General features: G+C 41.7%; 2 protein-coding genes across 3 annotated transcripts; one reads left to right on the top strand and one right to left on the bottom strand.

Moving 5' to 3' along the window:
• Positions 1 to 988: 988 nt before the first annotated feature.
• Srx (Sulfiredoxin) lies at positions 989 to 20,102 on the top strand. 2 transcript variants are annotated; one of them, XM_065220423.1, is made up of 3 exons: positions 989 to 1,161; positions 19,486 to 19,664; positions 19,731 to 20,102. In XM_065220423.1, exons 1-3 carry the CDS (start codon positions 1,095 to 1,097, stop codon positions 19,941 to 19,943), a joined length of 459 nt encoding a protein of 152 aa, XP_065076495.1. In that variant the 5' UTR covers positions 989 to 1,094; the 3' UTR covers positions 19,944 to 20,102. The 2 variants fall into 2 exon arrangements, with proteins under 2 accessions (XP_065076495.1, XP_065076496.1); XM_065220424.1 differs by lacking the exon at positions 989 to 1,161 and adding an exon at positions 10,594 to 10,702.
• An 83-nt stretch (positions 20,103 to 20,185) lies between these two features.
• LOC135700031 (xaa-Pro aminopeptidase 3-like) lies at positions 20,186 to 22,004 on the bottom strand. The gene is made up of 3 exons (XM_065220418.1): positions 21,870 to 22,004; positions 20,462 to 21,802; positions 20,186 to 20,397 (listed from the first exon to the last, which is right to left on the bottom strand). The coding sequence occupies exons 1-3, from the start codon at positions 21,940 to 21,942 to the stop codon at positions 20,234 to 20,236; spliced, it is 1,578 nt and encodes a 525-aa protein (XP_065076490.1). The 5' UTR covers positions 21,943 to 22,004; the 3' UTR covers positions 20,186 to 20,233.
• Positions 22,005 to 22,470: the final 466 nt, after the last annotated feature.

Genomic DNA, 22,470 nt, shown 5'->3' with positions numbered 1-22,470 from the left:
ACTATCATCGAAGGGCCCCACCGTGTGACTCCGAGGACAGCGAGGAGAAACAGGGAAAGGTCAGATTAGTGATTAATAGACATCTTACTCTATTTTTCTTATCAATCACTCCAAATGCGCACGTCTTTGGGGGCTGCACCCTGCTCGAGGCCAATGAGTACAGAGAGAGGTGAAGCAGATCGTGAAATGTGGTTGTATTAGTAATTCAAAAAATCAACCTAAACGCAAGTAGTGACGTCACTAATTGCATGTATCATACAGAGGTTTTACTCACACAACTTAACCGACTGCTCCACCTCGGTAATCCAGCTCATTGGCTCGAGGCTGCGTCACCGGGGTCAATCGGACCAGCTATAAGCTAGCAGGTAAGCCATCTAAGAAATTCTCTGAACTTCTGTAATGACTCAGTTTTATAAATCTGAAATATTAAACAGCCTTAGCCGCCCGCAAATTTGTAAAATAAGCGCTGAAGACATGTGAAGACATTTTGGCTTGTAGAATATGTTTTTTTCTAAATACACCTGGCATCCCTGCTCGCTTCATATAGCCCTACACGCTTACTTCAGCTTACTCACCGGGTGAGTCGATCGTTCTCAATTTCACCACTCATTCGGCCAAATCCAGGACTTAGAAAAAAAATGCCACCCGTGACGGAGCAAACGCTCTAAGAAACGGCGAAATTATTGTAAACACCGGCCGAAATCTATTAAGGTAAGTAGGAATTGCATGGGGAGACGATTTTCAGTCGTCTTCAGCTCCAGTTAAATGAATCTGGAGCAGGTTATTTCATTTTTTTATCAAAACAAATGAAAAAACAAACTTCCCGGCTGAAAATATCGCAGAGTGGTTTTGACTCACTCTGCTCACTTTTGAGTAGCCATTCTTCCCGCTGAAATGAGCATGTTCGACTCAATTTTGAGTTGTTGCGAGTTAGCGTGTAGCGTTTGTTTACGTTCGCCGCATCGTTTCAGTTGGTTTGTTTTCAGTCTTCTTCCAGTAACGATCAATGCAGGAAGATAATATCGGTGTGAGATTGTTTGTTGTTTGTTTAGTTTTTAGAAGTTAGCAAAGTTTCAGGTAAAATTCGTTTGAAAATGATGAAACGTGCCACCAGTCTGTCACCGGTTAATCCGATCCTGAAGAAAACACGACTCGATTGTGGTAAGTGAAAGTTTCGATTCATACATTGTATGTATTTAATTCATTACCCCGGTGCACGGGATTGCTGTGGGTAAGGGCGGTCAGGGTGAAGTATCTGCATATGCATGTAAACAAGGTTTCTGACTTTTATTTACGGCTACTGACAGTGGGCTGAAGGTGGGGAATAAGAGTTGATATTATCACTGGATGTATTTAATATTGATAGTAATTTTGTGAAAAGCCAATGTTGTGTTTCAATTGACCACTTTGTCAAGCAGTTTTGGCGTGACTTTCTACCAGCGATTTCACAAAAGTGGACCAACTAATTTCTCAAAATAATGTTTTATCTCGAAGTTCGAGTTGTAGTAAACGTCATTTTAACTGCTCGAAAGAAGTGGTTAATTGGTGAATTTTTCGTCATCGCTATACTGCCGTTCTACGCATATCTGTCCCATCCCAAGTAACATTGCAAGTTTTATCGAGGTTTTAAAGTATTCTAAAAGTCTTAATCATGGTCTACACAATCCTCATAAAACCATAATTGTTGCAAGGGATGTTACTTTTGAACGTTTTTCACTTTTGTAGGTAAACTTTCAAATGAAAATAGAAAACATGTTATCTGTTGTGTGCTTATTTAAAAACAACATCAAGTCTAACTGTCCCATGTTGAAATTCTACGCATAACTGTACCACAAAGATTTTTTTACTGAATTTTTTATTGACGAATCGATTTGAGTGAACGAATGATCGAAACAGGATTTATATTTTCAAAAGAAACTCAATGAATCATTTCGGGAAGTAGAAGCTTTATTTTATGCTGAAACATGTTAAGAGAAACGGGAATTCATATTCAAACACCAGATTACAGTTCAGATTTCAAACTGTGCATTATTAAGGCCGGCGTACAATGGATACATTTTCAGGTTTTTTGACAGTTAGCCCTTGCATTATCTGTCAAAAAACCCGAAAACGTATGCATTGTGCTCCGGCCTTTAGAGTAATAATATTCAATTGATAAGAAGCAGTGTAATGATCTTGAAATAAACCAAAGACAAAATAACATGATTTGAAATCTAGGGGAGTCTCACTTTTAGAATGCCCATTGAATATACATCCAATTTAAATCAAATGCATTTAATTTCCATCATTTGCATCAACCATTCAGTGGGATGTGAACATCAACAATAAGCCTGCGCTTTTTCGATGACACCTTTACATACATACATGCATAGATACATACATGTAGAACTCGTCCACCAAGATCGCAAGGGAACGCGGTAATTACTTTATGTAATTTTTATTTATTTATTTGTCAACATCAACAGACTCAATGTAGCCCCAATGTAATTTATTTAGTCAAACCAAGTCAAACGTAATCCTGGTGGATGAACCCTTTATCAGAATAAGACAAAGTTCCTAGAACCTTCGTTGGCAGCAGCTAGAAACGTCTTCGAAATCATGCAGAATTTACTTCGCCGAGAAGGCAAGAAAAATCCGTTGAAACCTCCAGGAACTCCCGCTGGCAGCATCACCGAAATCACGCGGAACTTCGTCCATCGATAACGCAAGAAAATGCCGTCGATATTCCCTGGAACTTCAGTCTGCTGCATCCAATCGCTTCACTGGTATCGTACAGAACCTCTTTCGCCGATAATGCGTGGAAACTTCATCGAAAGTCTCTGGGAACCTCCGTTTGGCAGCATCTGAATTTTCGAGGGGAGTTTCGAAGGAGTTTTCATATGTTCACTGCGGAAAGGGTTCCGAGCAGCCCAGTGGCAGGCGCGTAGGCAACATGTTATACCGTGACAGCGGGCCCAGCACAGCAAAATAGACGATTTGAGCCCGGGACATGCTGCCTACTATCAACCGCTGCTGTTGATATAGGCCTTGTCACTGGCCTGGTTCCGAGAGATTTCGGTGGAGATTTTTAGTGCTGCCAAAGGAGGTTCCAGTGAGCTTCGACGGAGTTTTCTCGCGTTTTCGGTAGAGGAGGCTTCGCATGATCCCGGTGGAGATTTCTCATGCTGCCACCGGAAATTTCGAAGCATTTTTTCCGCGTTCTCGGTCGAGGAGCTTCTTCTCAAGTCAGGAGTGTGGATTTGAGCGAACCGAAGCGAACAACAAAACAGGACAAAACCCTTCATGTATACATGCATGCATTGGTGAGAGGTGTCACTTAGAGCCAACCTGGTCTATACAAGGTGTGGAGATCTAGCCCTCACGTTGGTAGAGGGAAAAAGGTAAACGTTGCGGGAGAGGATGACCACGACGTCATAGCAGTCGAAAGAAAATTTGTGAAATATGGAGTGCAGCAAATTTTAGTTATGTTTGCATGCTGATTGCGCTTGCTTGTACTTTTGTAAAGTATCCGGGAAATATCAGCAGGCGTTTTGTATTTTTATAGTAACTCCTTACTTGGAAACGGGCAAAAACTCACCAGCAGGCTGCTTTTTCATGGTATACAGTGTGCTAATGAAATAATCAATACATTATCTCAACATTCAGTGGAAAAACATTGATAAATTTTGGCTTCATACAGAAATTCTATAATTCATATTCAATTTCCAATGCAAACGCTGATTGAAACAAACGTTATGACGTAACTACGAGCGTGTTTGAGCGTACACACTAACTTTAGATTACTGGAGTCAGTAAATTTTTACTGGGTTTTTGAATTGCGGATCGCTCAGTAATCATCACAGCAATAATGTGCAGTACCGAACTGTCCGTAAGGTCAATCTGTCAAAAATAACTGTTCATTCAGTAAATGGTTCGAGTTGCGTTCAGCAATGTTAACTGGAAAGCCCAGTATTTTTTTGTTTATTTTGCTGTAGTTTAACTGACTAGACAGTTATTTTGTTCATTCTTGTACCGTTTTACCCAGTTTCACACTCATTTTAGTTTACCGAAGTCAGTATAATTTTACTGGATTTTTGAACTGCGGACCACCCAGTTATTAGATCGGTTGCAATTTTGAATACCGAACTTCCAGTAGCAGCAAAATGGAAATGAAACGTTAAAGAATACTATATGTTCAGTAATGCATATAAAACCATTATCGGGGAATCAACCGATGAGCTCAGAACATATGATCAAAATAATGTTGATTGAATATAATGATTATGATTGCAGCAGCATAAAATTCATCAAACGCTTTCAATATAGCTCATGATCAATAATGTTGTTTCGAAATTCTACAATACTTTTAACTGCATACGGTATCATTTGGCGTACAGAACGAACATCGTCTATTTGAACAAAAACTAATGAGAATACAGAACATCATCTATACATTAGTTACTTACCTGAGTTCGATCAGTTTCCTATGTAAAAGTTACAGTCAACTGTACATAATTACGTGGCAACACTTTATTTGCCCAAACTATCCAAGCATTGTGTCTTGTGTCAAATTGCACTGTTCATGATCAGTTATATGCACATCAACATTGATGAGGATTCAGTAAATACTATATAAAACTGTTTCTTCGGTAATATTTTGTACTGAAAATTAGTACAGTTCAGTAAACATACTACTTTACCGTTTAATCCGTAAAAATACTTGCAGTACACAGTATTCTTTTGGCAACTTAACTGATATTCAGTTATTAAATACCGATTGTCGGTTTCAAGCCACGTCTGAACTGATGTTTCAGCTATAATTTTGCTTTGCAAACCAGAGTCAATAAAATTAATTACCGAACACCTAAATCCTGAATGAGTGTGTACGAAAGAAGCAAATCGTTTGTTTGTTTGTTTGTTTGTTTGTTTATTAAGGTTCTATTTACTTTGATGCTTTTTGGAAAATTTCAAAAGCAGTTTTTTCCGACACATTATTTCAGATTGCAAAAAGCTCGCACTATTCGATTCCTTTTGATATTTTACACAAAATGACGCGAGCTTTTTGCAATCTAAAATAATGCGTCGAAAAAACTGCTTTTTATTTTTAAAAAAATGCATCAAAGTAAATAGAACCTTAAGGACATTTTACATATCCGCGATGCATTCATGTCCGCAAATCGTGCGAAGCCGACTGAAAGCCGAGTGAAAAACGAACTGCACCAATACGTAAGGCCTTCATTCCACACCTTGTATAGACCAGGTTGACTTAGAGCTACACACAGCAAAAAATGCACTGGGAAAATGCATTTAATTGTTTTTATGATAAGTGATCTGTCCCTAGTTTGAAATGCAATTTTATGTAGCAAAGATGCATAAACATCTTTCAATATTGGCATGATTAAAAAAGTACGTATTATTGTCTAAAAACAACTAGGAGCAACGCAGTTAACAATGATGGCACTTTCTGTCACTTGATGTGTTCATTAATCAAGCTGATAGCTGCTACCATATTTTGCAGTTAAAATGATGTTCCTGTAGACTGAATCAGAATATCCGTTGTCGTATCGTCCTTTCGTAAATTTAGTCGTTAGAATGTTCTCAATATACTGCTGTCGATGCATTTGGTTGAATATAATGGAATCCTTACTGTGTATGTTAACTTTTCCAAAAACTTTCTTGAAATCATCGAAGTCCACGATTGTTTCTCAAGATGCCCATACTTATAGGCTTTATAGATGTAGTAAACGACGATTGCAGCAATGTCAACGCACTTATTGTTGGTTCCAGTTAATGATGCAAACCTATGTAAACTATCCACTTTCAAAACTTCGCGGAGAACTCAAAAGCACGCTTATGTAAACACAACCACAACCACAAGAGTAAAGACGTCAAACACAACGTGGCCATCAAAGCAACACAGAAACTAATAGTTTTTAGTACGACTGATATGCGTAGAATTTTCTACTTCATAGCCATTTTCTACTTCATAGCAAATGCCGAGGCATAACAGTCCTACTGAATTGTTTTCGTATAAAAATAGGTTTAACTAATTTCATTGTAGGTAATTTCTGTAGTTTTCACTAAAACAAATTGATTCTCATGAAATATGAATATTGCACAAACTTATTTTATCTTATATTTCTTTCAATAAGCAGAAATGATTCGAAACATTATTCGCGATTTTCTCAGATGTTACTTTTAGAACATGGGCAGATATGCGTAGAACGATAGTATACCGTGGAGGTATCAAGGAGTTTTTTAAATAAGGTTTTTCTCTGATTTTCCACTTATATTCACTTCATCAACTACAAATTTCACATTAAGTCAACTAATAACGATCTTCATTCAACTCACAATTGGAACTAACTGTTCGTTCGACCTGCAATCATCTAGTAACCTAACTTCTAAGCTAACTTACTGAGGTCAGCTGGGAACAGTTGATGTCCTCCTAGATTATATCGTACCAGAATTCGGGTTGCAGTCGACGATGATGAAGTAGTAAGCTGGTTGAGTTGGCTGGAATTATGTCTCGCCTGGCGCAGGCACTACGTGGGAACGACGGTGATGTTGATTGTTAGAATTGATGAGCTGGCTAGTTGAATGACTTACCTGCCGTGGGAAACACGATGTAAGATGTATGAGCTGACTAGCAGGTTGGTATATAACTATATATTGACGTTTGACTTTAGTGTTCGTGCGATTGTGCTTGGAGATCTTCATAGTTTACCTAAAGAGTGGTAAAACCTCTATGGTCAAAAGTTACCTCTATGGTCAAACCAACCGTTGGAAACTAACAATTTTAAATTGGCTCACTACTTGACTAGCCTATTGGTCCCAAGCAAATCGATTAACGTACCCTAGTCGAAATTCTAGAACTACACAATGTTTGTTTTGATTCACTATGAAAGTTTGACAGATAAAATGAGGGGTTCGTGGATTTTCCTATGTTTCGAGGGGTGCGTCGATTAGCATCGAAGATAGTGCCAGAGCTGAACCAAACAGTTTCGCACGTTTCTTCGGGACCTACTAGTCTTAGAGTAACCTCTATGGTCAAACGCCGTAGTGCACTGTGAGGGGTAAGTTTATTGCCATTGATTCCCACACCCAACTCTTGATTCGCCTGAGAAATGTTCGTTGAAGCCAGTTCCAAAGAACCGGAGATCTAGCGAGGAAACGTGAAATGGCCGATCTGAACAAGGAGATTGCTTCCAGAACGGTCTCACTCCGGAACGAAAGTTTAAGGGCGGCTTGTCCAGACGACCGCTCCAGACCATTCTGGAAAGTTGCCAAGGTCTTAAAGACGCACCCCAAACCCATTCCACCACTCAAAGATGAAAATGATGACGATCGGCTCATAATAACCCCTCAGGAGAAAGCAAATGCGATTGGTGAGCATATTGCCAAATCGCACGGACTTGCCTGGCTTCAACATCCAAAGTCCGCTCGAAGTTCAGGTTGAGCAATGCTTACACGGCGAATGAGAACGACCCAAATTTGAGTTTAGTTCACTCATAATCGCCAAAAGTGCAGTAACTCAGCGATGAGTAAATTTATCTCATGGATTCCTGTGGAAAACCTAAAAAATCTGCAGGAAAATGAGAAAATTGACGAAAATTTTATTCAGTCTCGGAGTAGTACCAATAGTCTATTGTGAAACCAATCTTTACTTTTCTCAAATTCAGGAATTTTTCCCTGGAAAATCCTGGAAAAACCTGGGAAAATATGAGACAAATTTTACTCTTCGCTGAGTTCCTGCACTTTTGGCGATTATGAGTGAACTAAACTCAAATTTGGATCGTTCTCATTCGCCGTGTACCCAACCTTTATTCCTCTCCTTGTACTATCTATCCGGAGAATAGAATCACAGTGGAACAGATTTGCTCAGCGCTGTAATGCACTAAAAAACATGAAGGCCCCCGAGTTCGACGGAATATTCAACCTAGTGTTGAAAAATCTCAACATGAAGGTTCACTTTCTGCTGGCTGCTGGAACTGCACTACGTTCCAAGCATCTGGAAGACAGCGAAAATCAACCTATCCGCAAACTCGGGAAGGACCCAACGCTAGCATCAAGCTACAGATCGATCAGCCTCCTTTCAGCGCTGAGCAAATTGTTCGAGAAACTTAGTCTCAATCATCGTTTGCTCAAGTTTGTTGATGAACACAACATTCTCCTACCGGAACAGTTCGGATTCAGGAAGGGGCACTCCACAAATCATCAGCTGGTACCGGTGATGAATAACACTTCGGAGACGGTTGCGTGTTCTTCCTGTTCGCAGATGATACTGCAATAACCGTCAAGCCCCAACGATGCCTTGACACCTTTGCTGAATATGCCACCACATGGAAAATCAAAATCAATGCCTCCAAAACACAAACAATTATGTTCCTCCATCGGCAATCACCCAAACTAAAACCGGCTCCATCTTGTACTGTAATCACCTGCACCTCTACGCAATCCTCTACGCAGCTCCGGTGTGCGAATCATGTGCACAGACTCACAGGAACAAAATCCAGTGAGCGACCTGGACCTGAACAGAGTGCTGAGGATGATCCTTGATCGTCCCTTTGACACAAGAATTTCAGACCTCCACCAAGAGGCGAACGTTCCAAAATTAAATATCAAAATTGATGACGTTAAGACAAGGTTTGTGCAGAAATTGAATACATAAGAACATGCTTTGATAAGCAATTTGTATATAGTAGGTTAGTTGTAGTTGTAAATAGTAGTTATAAGTAGTCTCCTTTTCAAACCATTTCAAATGTACATACATACATTTATTTGTACAACATCACATTTAAGATAAGACATAATCAACAATAGTACGCCACAATACTCGGTTTGCGGCTGCCGCTCTCCATCCTCGGTCATGCCCAATGCTCGCTAGATCACGATCTACCTGGTCCGCCCATCGTGCTCTCTGCGCTCCACGCCTTATTGTGCCAACCGGATCGGTAGCGAACACCAACTTTGCAGGGTTGTTGTCCGGCATTCTTGCAACATGCCCTGCCCACCGCATCCTTCCGGCTTTGGCCACCTTCTGGATTCTGGGTTCGCCGTAGAGTGCAGCGAGCTCGTGGTTCATTCTTCGCCGCCACTCACCGTTCTCCTGCACACCGCCGAAGATCGTCCTTAGCACACGTCGCTCGAAAACTCCGAGTGCTTGCAGGTCCTCCTCGAGCATAGTCCATGTCTCGTGTCCATAGAGAACCACCGGTCTTATTAGCGTTCTGTACATGGTACATTTGGTGCGGGGATGAATCTTTTTTGACCGTAGTTTCTTCTGGAGCCCGTAGTAGGCACGACTTCCACTGATGATGCGCCTTCGTATGTTCACTATACAATACATCTTAAAACTATAGTCAAAAGGTACAACACAATAAACATTTTATCTTCCGCTATCTAATAAGCCTCCTCTATCAGAACGGGAGTCGCTTCCAGTTTTTTCATTGTATGGCAGATTCGCCAACGGAGGTCAGAACATTTCCATTGCAGCAAGGAACGCAAAACGTGGTCAGCACTCACACATTCATCACGAAACGGTTGCTTTCCAAAGTCGACGACGCATCGACTGAAAAAAACTGCTGATGAAGAACAATGAGGAGGACCAAACAATGGTTGCTGCCGAGTAAACAGACGATTGGGTGACACACATTGATAGTGGTCTGCTTATGTCGACAACCGGGTGAACACTGTGTTTTTGGCAATTGAAAACGAGAAGTAGGTATGTTACCAAAAACGGAACACCACTGTATTACTAAAAGCTAGTACAGTAAAGTATAAAGCGCTTGGTAGTAATACCAACAATCAATACGAAACTAACGATTTTAAATTGGCTCACTACTTGACTAGCCTATTGTCCCAAGCAAATCGACTAACGTACCCCATTCTAGTATAAATTCCAGTACTACACTATGTTTGTTTTGATTCGCTATGAAAGTTTGACAGATAAAATGAGGGGTTAGTGGATTTTCCTATGTTTCGAGGGGTGAATCGATTAGCTTGGGACCGAAGATAGTACCAGAGCTGAGCCAAAAAGTTAAGCTCGTTTCTTCGGCACCTTCTGGTCTTAGAGTTACCTCTATGGTAATACTAAAAATGTCACACGTACTACTGAACGACTGATAGTTGCATGCGTTGCTGTACTTTTCAATGAAGATCCATAAACCGAACCGACGATGATTGATGGCAAACCAACCGAGGTGATCAGTGCGAAGATATGACGTCGCTGTTCGTCTGTACGCTTTCCGCGAGTAAATAGAAACGCCAGTCATTCGTTTAGTAACACACATATCGTTTATCAGCGATAAGAATAGCGTGCCGCGTACCACACATAGGATAGATAAACTGACCGCGAAGGTGTTGATGGGGTTGGAATGTTTCCTCGGTAATCCCCTGATAGTAGTTAACTAATTTAGTAATAATTTCGCTGGGAAAATGCAAAGCACATTTGTCAAAGTAGCGAGAACATAGAGGTGTGACAAGCCAATCAACTATAGCGATAACTGCATCGTTCGTTAGTCTAAAATCGATAGTTGAATTAATCATTTTTGCTCGGATCAGCCAGTCCATGTGTGTGTGGGTGATAGAAACTACATCTGTTGCTGTTGAAGATCCATTCGTCCGGCAGTGTCGTGAAGGCAGCACAGCGGTCAAGTGCGAATGTTGCTTCGCGGTATCACGCTTCTGCAGGCGATGACTTGCTTGCAACGTGCTTTTACTGGTAAGTGTGCTGAGTCATTGTTACTTTCGGGTTGGAGCCGACCAAATTGTGATTAGTTTGAAACAGTTCATCATCAAAGTGCATACGGATGGCAGAATAAGAAAAGCAATTAGCGAAAAAAAATATGAGTGATGATATGCATGTCAAGCGAATAAGTGGAGTTTGACCATCGAGAAACCGACATGAAACTTAAACATGACTTTTGATCGAAAATCTATAACAGTTGATTTAAATGTGCAGCGATCCATTCTGTCAAATACAAAGAAATTTTTTAATAGATAAAAATAATGTGTCCAGTATAGAGATTTTCAAATCCGGTTGTATTAATGCGATATGTGAGAGCTTGCTAGTGAAAATCCGAGGAAAATACATAACAAATCGCTGTCAAACTCAGATCTAATTTCATACACTTTTTAGGATAGTTGAGGATTTTTTTAACTCTTCATTTGTTCCAATTATTTTGTTCGGCATTTTTATCTAAAGTCACAACACTCGAAATTCTTTGTACTTTGGTAGTACTGAACCAGGAGGACAACTTCAAAATCATTTTCAGAACTTTGTTCTGATTCTTTTGAAGAGCTTTTTTTACTGGTACTGCAACAACTAGACCATATTGGCACAGCAAAAAGCATGGTCGGTCTAAAAACTTGCTTAAATATAAGAAGTTTGGGTGGTGTTGAGTACTTGGCACCAGTGCTGCAAAATCTCGACAATACACAGAGATATTCAAAATTCTGCTTTGGTCACTCATTTGAACTAACAGTCTTCGTCAAGGCAAACCATATCAATTGTCAGTGACTATGCTGTCAGTGACGAACATGTGCAGTTTCTTTGATTAGCTAAATTTGTAACGAAATTAAGGGACTGGAGCAAAACAGCTACATGGAACCGTTAAAGTGAACAAGCATCTATGTACGTCCTGAACTGCTTGGATAGCAATAATGTGACACAGAATGTACAAAATTAAAGTTTTTGTTACAAGGTGAATCTTTGTCACTGACGAAAAAATTAATGAGATTTTTTGGAAGGATTTTTTGGGGATCAAGTCTAACAGTGACAATTTTGTCAATATCGTGCGAAAGTCTTTCAATGACAATGACAACTATCAGCACTGCTTGGCACTGATGAAGTCTGCAAGTAGTAGACGAAATACATATTTTACATATTACATTACATATCGTGTCGTCAATCAGTGCAGTCGCGTTTTCAATTCGTTCTTATCATGGAATAATCCTTTCGCGGCACACGCCACTATTTCACACGAAATTATTAATTTATTTTCACAGCACAACTCAACAAAAACACTACTTTGTACGCCATACTACACCATGGATAGAGAACCATTCCTTGAACTGCTTAATAACGTGTTGAGACGTTGTTTGAGATAGCTGCTTAATGTCGAAAAATCCCAGGTACTCCTTTCCTTTGAAAAAGATCAGATGCCACTCTTTCAAACGGAAGTCCTGGGATGTTCTTCAGAAGAATAGTACTTTTCGTGTTGTTCCGTAGACCGCCATTTCGTCCCGAAAACACCAATATTTCCGCAATTCCGGCAATAGTTCATTGCTCATTTCCGGCCAACCTTGGATAAATACTGATTTTAATGACCGCATCTCGAAATCCGCTTCGGTGTGCTGCTTCAGCTCTGCGCTGGCGACCTTGGACATCTGCAATACAAATGCACTTCTAATTTCTCCTCATCGTTTTCGGATGAAACATTGTCTACATCCCGACTTAAAATATCTGGTATAGGAATGTTCGTACCCTTGACTTACACATCTGTGGGGTTATACTGTGCTACTTCGAATCTTATTCTACGTAGCCGTAGGCGGGGGGGAGGGGGGGGGGGTGCTCGATCAAGCGGTTTTCTAAAAATCGATTCTAACGGTTTATGATCCGTTTCGATAGTCAACTTTTTTCCGTACATGTATTGATGGCAATTTCGGGCAAGAAAACCGAATGGCAGTAGTTTCCTTTTCAATTTGGGGGTAATTCATTTCTGACCGTGTCAGAGCCTTGGATGCGTACGCTACTGGGCCACCCTGTTGTAATAAAACGGCGCCAAGAGCATGTGAACTCGCATCCACTGAAAGCGCAACAGGAGCATTCACATCGTAATACGTGAGTACCGGAGGCGATTGCATCAGATGCTTAATTTTCTGAAACTACTCTTCTTGCTCATGGTTCCATTCCCATTCAGCATCTTTAGACAAAAGCCTCCGCAACGGAACTGTAACTTCTGACAAATTAGGAACGAGTTTCTCCATGTACGTTATCATTCCTAATGCCCTTTGAAGTTGAGGCTTGTTCGATGGTGTTTTGAGTATGATGATAGCTTCCAATTTTTCAGGATCAGCTTTCAAACCACCGACAGTCACGATGTGCCCCAAAAATTTAACACTTACTTGATTGAACAAACATTTACCCTTGTTCAGTTATTGTTGTCAATTAATCATTTTGTTCGACCATTTTCCACAGAGATGGCGCTGTTCCGCTGGTAGGAAGTGATAAAAATCCTCATATAGAAATTGAGAGAAGTGGGAATAATTCGCTTTCGGTGCATATTCAGGTCAAAAAAAGTGAACGACAACCTAAAGAAATTAGTCAGGAGCTTTGTCGTTCAGTTTTTTTCCCGGAAATTAATGCTAAACAAGCTACAATTAAATAAAAATGATTTTTCCCCATACAATTTTACCTGCTTTACTACCAGTTCCCAGAGTGCCAAAAAAATTCAAATTTGAGAGAGAAATTCTCTCTCACGAGCTCAATCTCTCAACATGCAATGTATTTTGTTGACACTCGATTTGTGATTTCCCTTTCACAGATTACAAAATAGAGTACCTGACACTACAAAACATATCTGGTACCTCTATATATGCATTTGCTTTAACATTTGAAGTTCCTCCTTTTTTACATATTCTGCGCAAAAGATACTTTATGCCCCGCCCCATACATAAAATTCGGCGGCAAATTCTGTGAGGGGTGAGCTATTTTGTGTGCAGAATGTGTAAAAAAGGAGGGACTTCGAATGTTAATCTAAATGCATATATAGAGGTACCAGACATGTTTTGCACTGCAGTGTCCTCTGTGAACAATTATAGGAAAACAGATTGTGTCTAGTTTCCGATAGATGTCACCGCAAACAACAGCAGTGACATCTGATGGAACATGAATGCAGAAGCTTGACAAAATGATTAATTTATCCAAGCTTTCCACATGTACTAGGATGTCATCCATCGAAAACTCCACCCCCTCGATGCCCTCCAGTGTATCATGCATAACTTTTTGAAACACTTCCGGAGCTGATGCAAGACCGAAAGGTAATCGCCTACAGGCGTTTCTCCCCCACGGAGTTTAATATTTGGACGTTCTTTCTGTAACCCTGATTTGCCAAAAACCCTTTCTGCTATCGAGGATGGTAAAATATTTCACCTTTTTCAATCAGCTCTATTGTTGTGAGAGGGTAATGTTGTCTTAATAATTGTTATTTACCTGTGACGGGTCGATACAAATCCTTAGCTTATCATTTCGCTTCACCAGTACCATCGCATTAACCACCGACGTTGGAACGTGAATCCTTTCTATCACTCCTAGACGCTCCATTCCATAGAATCTAACTCCTTTTTCACTGATGATCTGATGCTATGAGGAACATGACGTGCTGTTCTTGCTTCCCATTGAGGATCCGGAATCAAATTTATATCGTACACGTAGTATTTTAGACAGCCAAGTCCATCATACAGTGTATTGCCCGATATTTGTACCGTATTCACTCGTGCTATCAGCTTTTGTGCAATACACGTTGCCTTTCCGAGCACTGGCACTACCGATTCTTCCACAACCTTGAATGTGATATTGCTGGACTTGTTCTTGGTGTTACACACAGGATCGATTTCACCGATCGATGATTTGAAAACGAAACGAGCCATTTGGTTTTAGATGGACGCATACTGACCAGCCACAATGGAACTACGTTACAGTGAGCAGCTGAATCAAGCTTTACCGAAAACTTCTTGTTGTGCACTTTCACTATTTCAAACCAATCGTTTTCTTTGTCCGAGAATTCCACTGATCCAATAAACAGTTCTTCTGATTCTTCTTCCGATTCACTATTATCCTCCACCAGTGTTGGAAAAATATCAAAAAAACAAATCTCACCAATGCCCAAGATCAAGCTTGATTTTCGTAGACAAAAATCAACGAACAAATATCTACGGTTGATTTGCAAACTGTGATATCGCAGCTCGGAATATCAAGCTAACAAAACTCACCAACTGCAAATCTCACGAAACAGTTGTGAGATTGAGTTTAATGATTTTTGCTTTACACCCGATACTTCCATAACGGCTTGCAGCAGTCCCTTCGCGTCTGCCATCGGCGAAGATTAAAAAGAGATAGCAAACTATGCTTTCTCTCTCTTTCTAAGAAAACGATGTGCAACGGAATCATTTTTGTGTCGAGTCAACTCTCAGCTTGATTTTTGCATGCTGTGAATAGTCTCGCAATATTAAAGGAGCTTCTAAAATCAATAACAAGCATGATATTTTGATCCAATATCACGCGTGATATTGATGAATCTACGCGAAACTGCACCAGTGCATGCGACACCTAGGTTTGATAACCAAAACCACAAAAGTGATGATGTAATAAAAAATATTCCATACGATTTGACAGGTAGCAAAACGTCATTATCATTTTCACATCATTTCCGTAACGTAGATTCATCAATATTGAGAGCGTATGAGAGTGGAAAAATATAATTTGATTGATGATTTTGCCAACACTGTCCTCCACTGATGCTTGAATGGTATGCACCACATTCTTCGACCGGCACATAGCCGCAAATGGTTCTGTAAACCACATTTTCGACAGACTCTTCCGAAAGCGGGACACGACCGTTTCGTGTGCTTTCTTCCGCACACGTCAGTTCGAAATTGCGACACAACTCAATAGTTTTTTGCCGTGTCAAATCATCATTCAACAACTGTGGCACTAGGTTTGTGTATTTGACGCCGATTATGATTCTATCTTTCACCAGAGAATCATGAAGCACACTGAATGAGCATTTTTTCGCCTGCTCTTTCACTCTGGTAACAAAACTGTCAAACTGTTCTCACTCTGTACGATTCGGTTAAAGTTATATCGTTCGAACGTGATACACGATTTAAGCCTGGTACGCAGCTGAAAAGAAAACGGAAAAGTAATTTTTGAGCATTTTTCCCAAAAGAAAATTTGACAGCTATAGTCTGCTAAATTTTGAGATTATAGGGAGATGTGGTCAAATTGTAAAATCAACACTTATTAGTGTTTATGTTGTTTAAATGCATCCAAAACATCAGTATTGCAATAAACGCCAACATTACCTAACGGAATAATTGATCAGACCATTATTCCGCAAGGAAAGTGAAATTGCATTCAGAATGCGCCACCTTCATGTCGATCACGATACTAATGTAATCGATCTTTCCTTTACCGATTTCTTTTGAACTGCGTACTGGGTCAAGAAATGCTGAGAAAAAGTAATTTCTTTTGCATTCCGTGTCCTATCCGGTAGCACATAAAAACGTCATTACTTTTCAGCTGCGTACCAGGCTTTAGGTGTGAAGTATTCTCGCGTCACTTTTCAAATAGACCAATGTAACATATCCACCATTTTGAGAAAATCGAAGTTGAAGTTCGACAGATTATTATTTTAACTGTTTAAAAACAATACATTTTGCAATACTATTTTTAATGTTTAATGTTTAATGTTTTAACGTTGAAAATTCAGAAGAAACGGTAAAATCACAATTTTACTTTGAATTTCATGCTACAACATAGACGGACGTTTTGACAAGTCGAGTTGTACATCGGACATGTTACATTGGACGATTTTTCTCAATGACATAATCAATGAGTGTTACATTGGACGTTTTGTCTACATGATACTAGATTCCCTTTCACAGATTTCAAAGTATAGTACCTAACTTTAGATTGGCCCCGCCTTTGGAAAATGAGCACCAATCATGTTAGGCAGTCCAAATGACCGAAGTAACAATCATGTATCCATCATTTCAAACTATACATTGGACAATTTTTGATCAATGATTATCTTAAATAAATGAAAGTAAATTTGGATGGATGTTTTTGTATCACATACAATGACAGAAGAGCAATAGTTTGTATCGCGTAACTCGATTTGTTTACATATGTTACATTGGTCTATTTGAAAAGTGACGCGAGTATTCTCAAGCCTTGCTTTTATCACTTCTACGTCGTTTTCTTCTTCAGGACGTAGACCAAATGTGTCATAGATCCGCACACAATCTTCTCCTACACGGTAAGAAAAAAGTACCTAACGGAAAGTTCACTTTTACTTACTTTTGACTAGTTTGTCTCCTTTTCTCCTTGTAATGTTGTCAAAAACGGAGGAGCAAAACCACCCAACAGGGGTAGTAAAGTGTGGGAACCCAACGTTGAGTATAATCATATTTACCTACTGTTGGGTACAACTAACTTACTTTTGGTTAAAAAGTCAGTGGAAAATTCCATACGAACTGCACACAAGTAAATGAAAATTACTTTGACCCGCTTTACCTACTTTTGGGTTCCTGTACTATAGTGCCGAGATGAGTGAAAAGAACTTAATTTTGGGTACTTTTTTCTAACCGTGTAGTCTGCGATGGGTTCGCAGGTCGCCTTCTACTTGGTCAATCCACATTGCCCGATGCACGCCTCTTATTCTTGTTCCTGTTGGGTCGCTTTCGAGAAACATTTTCACTGGGTCGTTATGAGGAATTATTATGACGCAACACCTTCCGTACGAAAACACCAAGGGCGGCGCGTTGGTCTTCCACGAGCATAGTCCTGGTCTCGTAATCGTAGTGGCCCACCGGTCTAATCAGCGTCTTGTAGATAGTCAACTTCGTCTTTGAATTTCTCTGCTGGTATCATTTTCGGCGGTCACCAGTGAGCCCAAATACACGAACTCGTCGACCACCTCGATTTCATCACCGTCAATCTGAACTTGGGTGGGAGGCTAACATTTTCTTCCCTAAAACCTCTTCCTTTCATGTATTTCATCTTCGATGCGTTGATGGCAAGTCCAATCCGCCTAGCTTCAACCTTCAGTCTGATGTACACTTCCACTTCCGTCATCGACTCAAAGTTCCGTGCCATGATGTCGATGTCTTCGGCGAAGCCAAGAAGCTGGATGAACCACTGTGTCACTCGTGTCTTTCCCAGCTCTTCTGATCCCACCTTCTAACGCGATGTTAAATAGGTCCGAAGGTCCATCACCTTGCCGTAACCCTCTTCGAGATTCAAAGGACTCGAACAACGCGCATCACTTGATCCATCGTCGCCTTGACCAATCGCGTCAGTTTATCCGGAAATCCGTACTCGTGCATAATCTGCCATAGCTGATCTCGATCGATTGCGTCGTATGCGGATTTGAAATCGATGAACAAATGATGTGTGGGCACGTTGTATTCGCGGCATTACTGCTGAACCTGCCAAATCGCGAATGTGTGGTCCGTGGTAGCGCAGGCACCCATTAATCCTGCCTGGTATTGCCCCACGAACTCTCTTGCAAATGGTGACAGGCGGCGGCATAGAATTTGGGAGAGTACCTTATAGGCGGTGCTCAGCAGTGTGATCGCGCAGTAGTTGCAGCAATCCAACTTGTCGCCTTTTTTGTAGATTGGGCATACGACGACTTCCATCCACTCCTCCGGTGATATCTCCTCATCCCAATTCTTGGTAATAGCCTAGTGCAGCGCTCTAGCCAGTGCTACACAACCGTATTTTAATAGCTCACTTGGTAGATGATCTACACTAGTTGCTTTGTTATTCTTCAGTCGACCGATCTCCTTCTCAGCTTGAAGATCTGGGGCCGGGGAGGTGCTTGTCATAGTACTGCAATTCAAATCAAATCTCCCAGATAAATTAAATCTCTCATGATACGAGGTGACGAGATCTTCAACTGCCGAACAATTTTAATCACGTCTCTCAGATATTCACGCACGAAAAGGGCCATGGTTTTGCGGTCCGCATTTCATCGTAGAACAGAACACAAATGGAAGTGCTGCTGTGAAAATGTGTGTATTGTGCTGATCCGAACGGTAGGTATTGGTTGTTGATTGTAACACCTAAATTAGCCCCAGCCTCCATTATTTCAAATTGATATCGCTTCTAAAAATAACAAACATAAATATTACGAGCGGACGCACCGTACTGACCGGTCAGACAACTTATCTGCAGCTAACGTTAAATATACCCTCACCACTAGCAAATCCGCTGGTGGTAGGATGGTGAAGAGGCTCTAAATACATGGCGCTAATGCGCTGCGTGCATTTCGCGCGTTCGTGTTGGTTTGACTTGCGACTTTTTTGCTTGCAAGATGAATACCTTTGATGACGAGAAGCAATGCAGCAATGTAAATTTGCATTTACGCTGAGTACGTACATTGTGGGTAGGTACCTATGTCCGGTCCAAAGAAAGTTGTCCAGTCAGTTTCGATTGCAGGCTCGTCGCGGGAGGATTGAACATTTCGATTGAAGTTTGAATTATTATAGACTTGGTGAGGGCAAGGCATTCGGATATCTTGCGATTGTTGTTTTGATTTCGATTTTGAGTCCTAGATAGGAGCCAAACGATACAATCTTATCAAACGGCTTAAAAGAACAAAAACAAATCAGTACGAAAATAATTATTCGGGCGATAACCTCTAACCGAACAACGGTAAAAAAATGCTGCAGCACTCGATAAGCAATCTCCATTCTTCTCTCTTACCCATTTTGCAGGAGCAACGCTATCGACTACCTCATCGCTACTGAAAGCCAACAACGATCCCTCCGAAATGAACAGCGTCCACACGGCCAACATTGCCGAGGTGCACGAGATGCCCATGGCCGTAATCAACCGTCCCATTCCGCCGGTTCTCGACGACGTCAAGCTCCAATCGCTGATGCAGACCATACAGGTTCGTTTGGACTTTCGATTTGGAAACGAATCCGCTTTAAAACTGCCTTTCATCTCTCTCTTCCAGGACCCAACGCAACTGGCCACGGTTCCACCGATCGACGTCCTCTGGATCGAAGGCACCGAAGGTGGCAACTACTACTACAGCTTCGGGGGATGTCATCGTTTCGAGGCGTACAAACGCCTCGGCAAGCCGACCATCACAGCTAAGCTGATCAAATCGTCCCTGTCCGATTTGCAGCACTACCTCGGTGCCAGCTGCCCGAAGCACCTCAAGTGATTCAGACGACATTCCGCCAGATAATATTTTAATTGTATCTTATTTGTTTTATTAATCATCTCGTGTACCAGCTAAGTCAGTAAATGTTAAGGAAATCGTTAAACCGCTTAACTAGTTTTTACGAAAATATATCGATGTTTTACAATCTTCTTCGTGTAACACGATGCAGATTCCTGATTTTCCGGGGGGAGCGGGGTCGTAGAATTGGAAGAATTTCGGATTGACTCACCTTGAGTATTGAGGGGTTTTGGTTCGCAAGTATCATCAGTTTAGAAAAAAAAGGCATCTGTTCACGATCCGATGAGAGCCTCAATCTGTCGGATGTCCTTGACGCAACCCTCGGTTAGCACTTCGATCTGGTTGTCCGGTTTGATCAGGACGTCGTCTTCGATTCGCAGCCCCAGTCCTCGGAACTCCGGTGGGACGTCCTTCCGTCGATGGCTGATGTAGATGCCTGCGGAAGGTGAAGGTCCATGTTTAGACTATACCACCTAGGATGTTCAAAGTGTTCTACTCACCCGGCTCAACCGTACACACCATGCCCGGAACCAACGTAATGCTCCTGGAAATCATCGGCGTATCGTGCACGTCCATCCCCAAGTAATGAGACACGTGATGCGGACAGAACTTATACGCCGCCCGACCCAGCTCCACCCCCTGCACAGCCCTCGGAATCAGTCCAACTTCCTGCAGGTACTTTCCCAACTTGAGGCACATCGTGTCGAACAGCTGATCCAACGTTTCCCCTCCGGTACTCTGCAGACTTTCGAGCAGCTCCCGCTGCACCTGCGACAGCAGCTCGTACAGTATCCTCTGCGGTTCGCTGAACTCCCCATTGATGGGCCACGTTCTCGTGATGTCACTGGTATAACCACCGTACTCGCACCCGGCATCCATCAGGACCATCTCGCCGTCCCTCACGATCTGATTATTATTCACATAGTGTATCACAGTAGCATTCGAACCTCCGGCCACCACCGGAGGGTACGCCATGTAGTTTGCCCCGGCCATCCGACTGAAGAAGTCCACCTTTGCGAACAACTGATGCTCGCTCTGTCCGGCTCTACTTTCCTGGATGGTCCGATTGATGGCAGCCGAAGCAATCTGACAAGTTCTTCTCATCAGCTCCCTCTCCGCCGGCGTTTTCACCACCCTCAGCTTATGGATCAACGCCACCGGAGAACGGTTCACCTCCGATTTGCTGACATCCCCAACGATCTTCCGCACATCCTCCAAATCGCAAACTTTCGCATCAAACCAAACCAGTCCCTGTGGGTGAGCGAACGAGTACTTTATCAAATATCCTTTCAAATCGTTCACATCGATAGCTTGATCCACCCCAAAAACGTGCGGAGAACGTTCCACACCTGTCCGAGGGCCATCCCACAGTTCCGCATGGCTATCCTTCGGTCGCACGAAGAGAGTACTCTTCTCATTCCCGTTACTGTCCACCTCCAACGTCAGAACAGTATCCGGCTCGAGACATCCACTCAGATACAGAAAGTCCGTATTCTGTCGGAACACGTACGGAATTTTATCGCTCATGTACTTTTTGTTCGCCGATGGGATGACGACAATGTGCTCCTTGATGTTCCTATCCAATCCGGTGGCAGCGTAGTTTCGGACCATGGCGAGCAGGGCTCGACGACGGGCCTGGATCTCTGCGAGGCGGATTCCCGGGATCAGTTCATCTTCGTGTAGCAGGTGTGGATGGGTGCTGGACATCGGTTGTCCGTAAGAGATGATTGGTTTCGATAAATCTAGCGGTTCCTGTCCGGTGGGGGACGATGATGGCACTTTTGGCAACCCGGCTGGGGTTGCGTTCGACGAGCAGTGACGTATCGGATGGTTTTTTGAATCTGTGTGGAATACACCGAATTTGGTTGGAATTATCTAATAAATTAGTAACATGACAACGGTACTCACCACATAGCGTCAGTATTTTTAAAATTTGCGACCGTTTGGACTGAAATTGGTGATAAACTTTCGCCAGATTCATGATGGTTTGGCGCTGCCGAAGTCTTTTGCGTTTTACGATTATTTTCAATTTTTGTTTTGTTTTGGAATCTCGTTTCGCTCGTGTCGCCGTCGCCAGCTGATTTTGATAAGAGCCGGTCCGCTCCGATTGGTTAACGGTCGCAATTGTAAGGTTCCAATGATGAAGCGTGCTGCTCGGTGGGTTGCAAAGTCGATTGCAACGGACTGCTAGTCGGCGCATAGTGCACAGTGGCCCAGGAGTCGTATTTAGGTGAAATAAATTACTTCACACCAGAGAAATTTTCTCTGAACCATTGCGGATTTTTTTATAACTTTTGGTAAAATTTGACAGATAAAAAGATATCAATTAACCCTACCATCCAAGCGTGGTTATTTTTGGCAGACAAGAAGCTAAATTTTGAAAACCCTGGCTGAGTTCTGCTCGAGAACCAATCGATCAGGGGCCTGAAGGCAAACTCAATACTCGAATCTGACTAAAACCCTCTATGACAGGCCTGCCCACCCTTTCTAAACTTGCTTTTTTTAAATG

The sequence above is a fragment of the Ochlerotatus camptorhynchus genome, unplaced genomic scaffold, assembly GCF_037179485.1.
Source record: "Ochlerotatus camptorhynchus isolate MF236.1 unplaced genomic scaffold, CSIRO-AGI_Acam_v1.1 ptg000125l, whole genome shotgun sequence".
In the NCBI taxonomy this organism is placed as follows: Eukaryota; Metazoa; Arthropoda; class Insecta; order Diptera; family Culicidae; genus Ochlerotatus; species Ochlerotatus camptorhynchus.
Note: the sequence above shows the minus strand (reverse complement) of the source record. Positions and strands in the feature narration are given on the sequence as shown.

Bases quoted from the DNA above. Each gene is read 5' to 3' on its own strand.
- Srx (XM_065220423.1), top strand. From the start codon at position 1,095: ATGATGAAACGTGCCACCAGTCTGTCACCGGTTAATCCGATCCTGAAG. The intron at 1,162-19,485 runs GTAAGTGAAAGT...CCCATTTTGCAG, and splicing joins GAAAACACGACTCGATTGTG to GAGCAACGCTATCGACTACC. The intron at 19,665-19,730 runs GTTCGTTTGGAC...TCTCTCTTCCAG, and splicing joins CGCTGATGCAGACCATACAG to GACCCAACGCAACTGGCCAC.
- LOC135700031 (XM_065220418.1), bottom strand. From the start codon at position 21,942: ATGAATCTGGCGAAAGTTTATCACCAATTTCAGTCCAAACGGTCGCAA. The intron at 21,803-21,869 runs GTGAGTACCGTT...TATTCCACACAG, and splicing joins AAAAATACTGACGCTATGTG to ATTCAAAAAACCATCCGATA. The intron at 20,398-20,461 runs GTGAGTAGAACA...CACCTTCCGCAG, and splicing joins GGTGTGTACGGTTGAGCCGG to GCATCTACATCAGCCATCGA.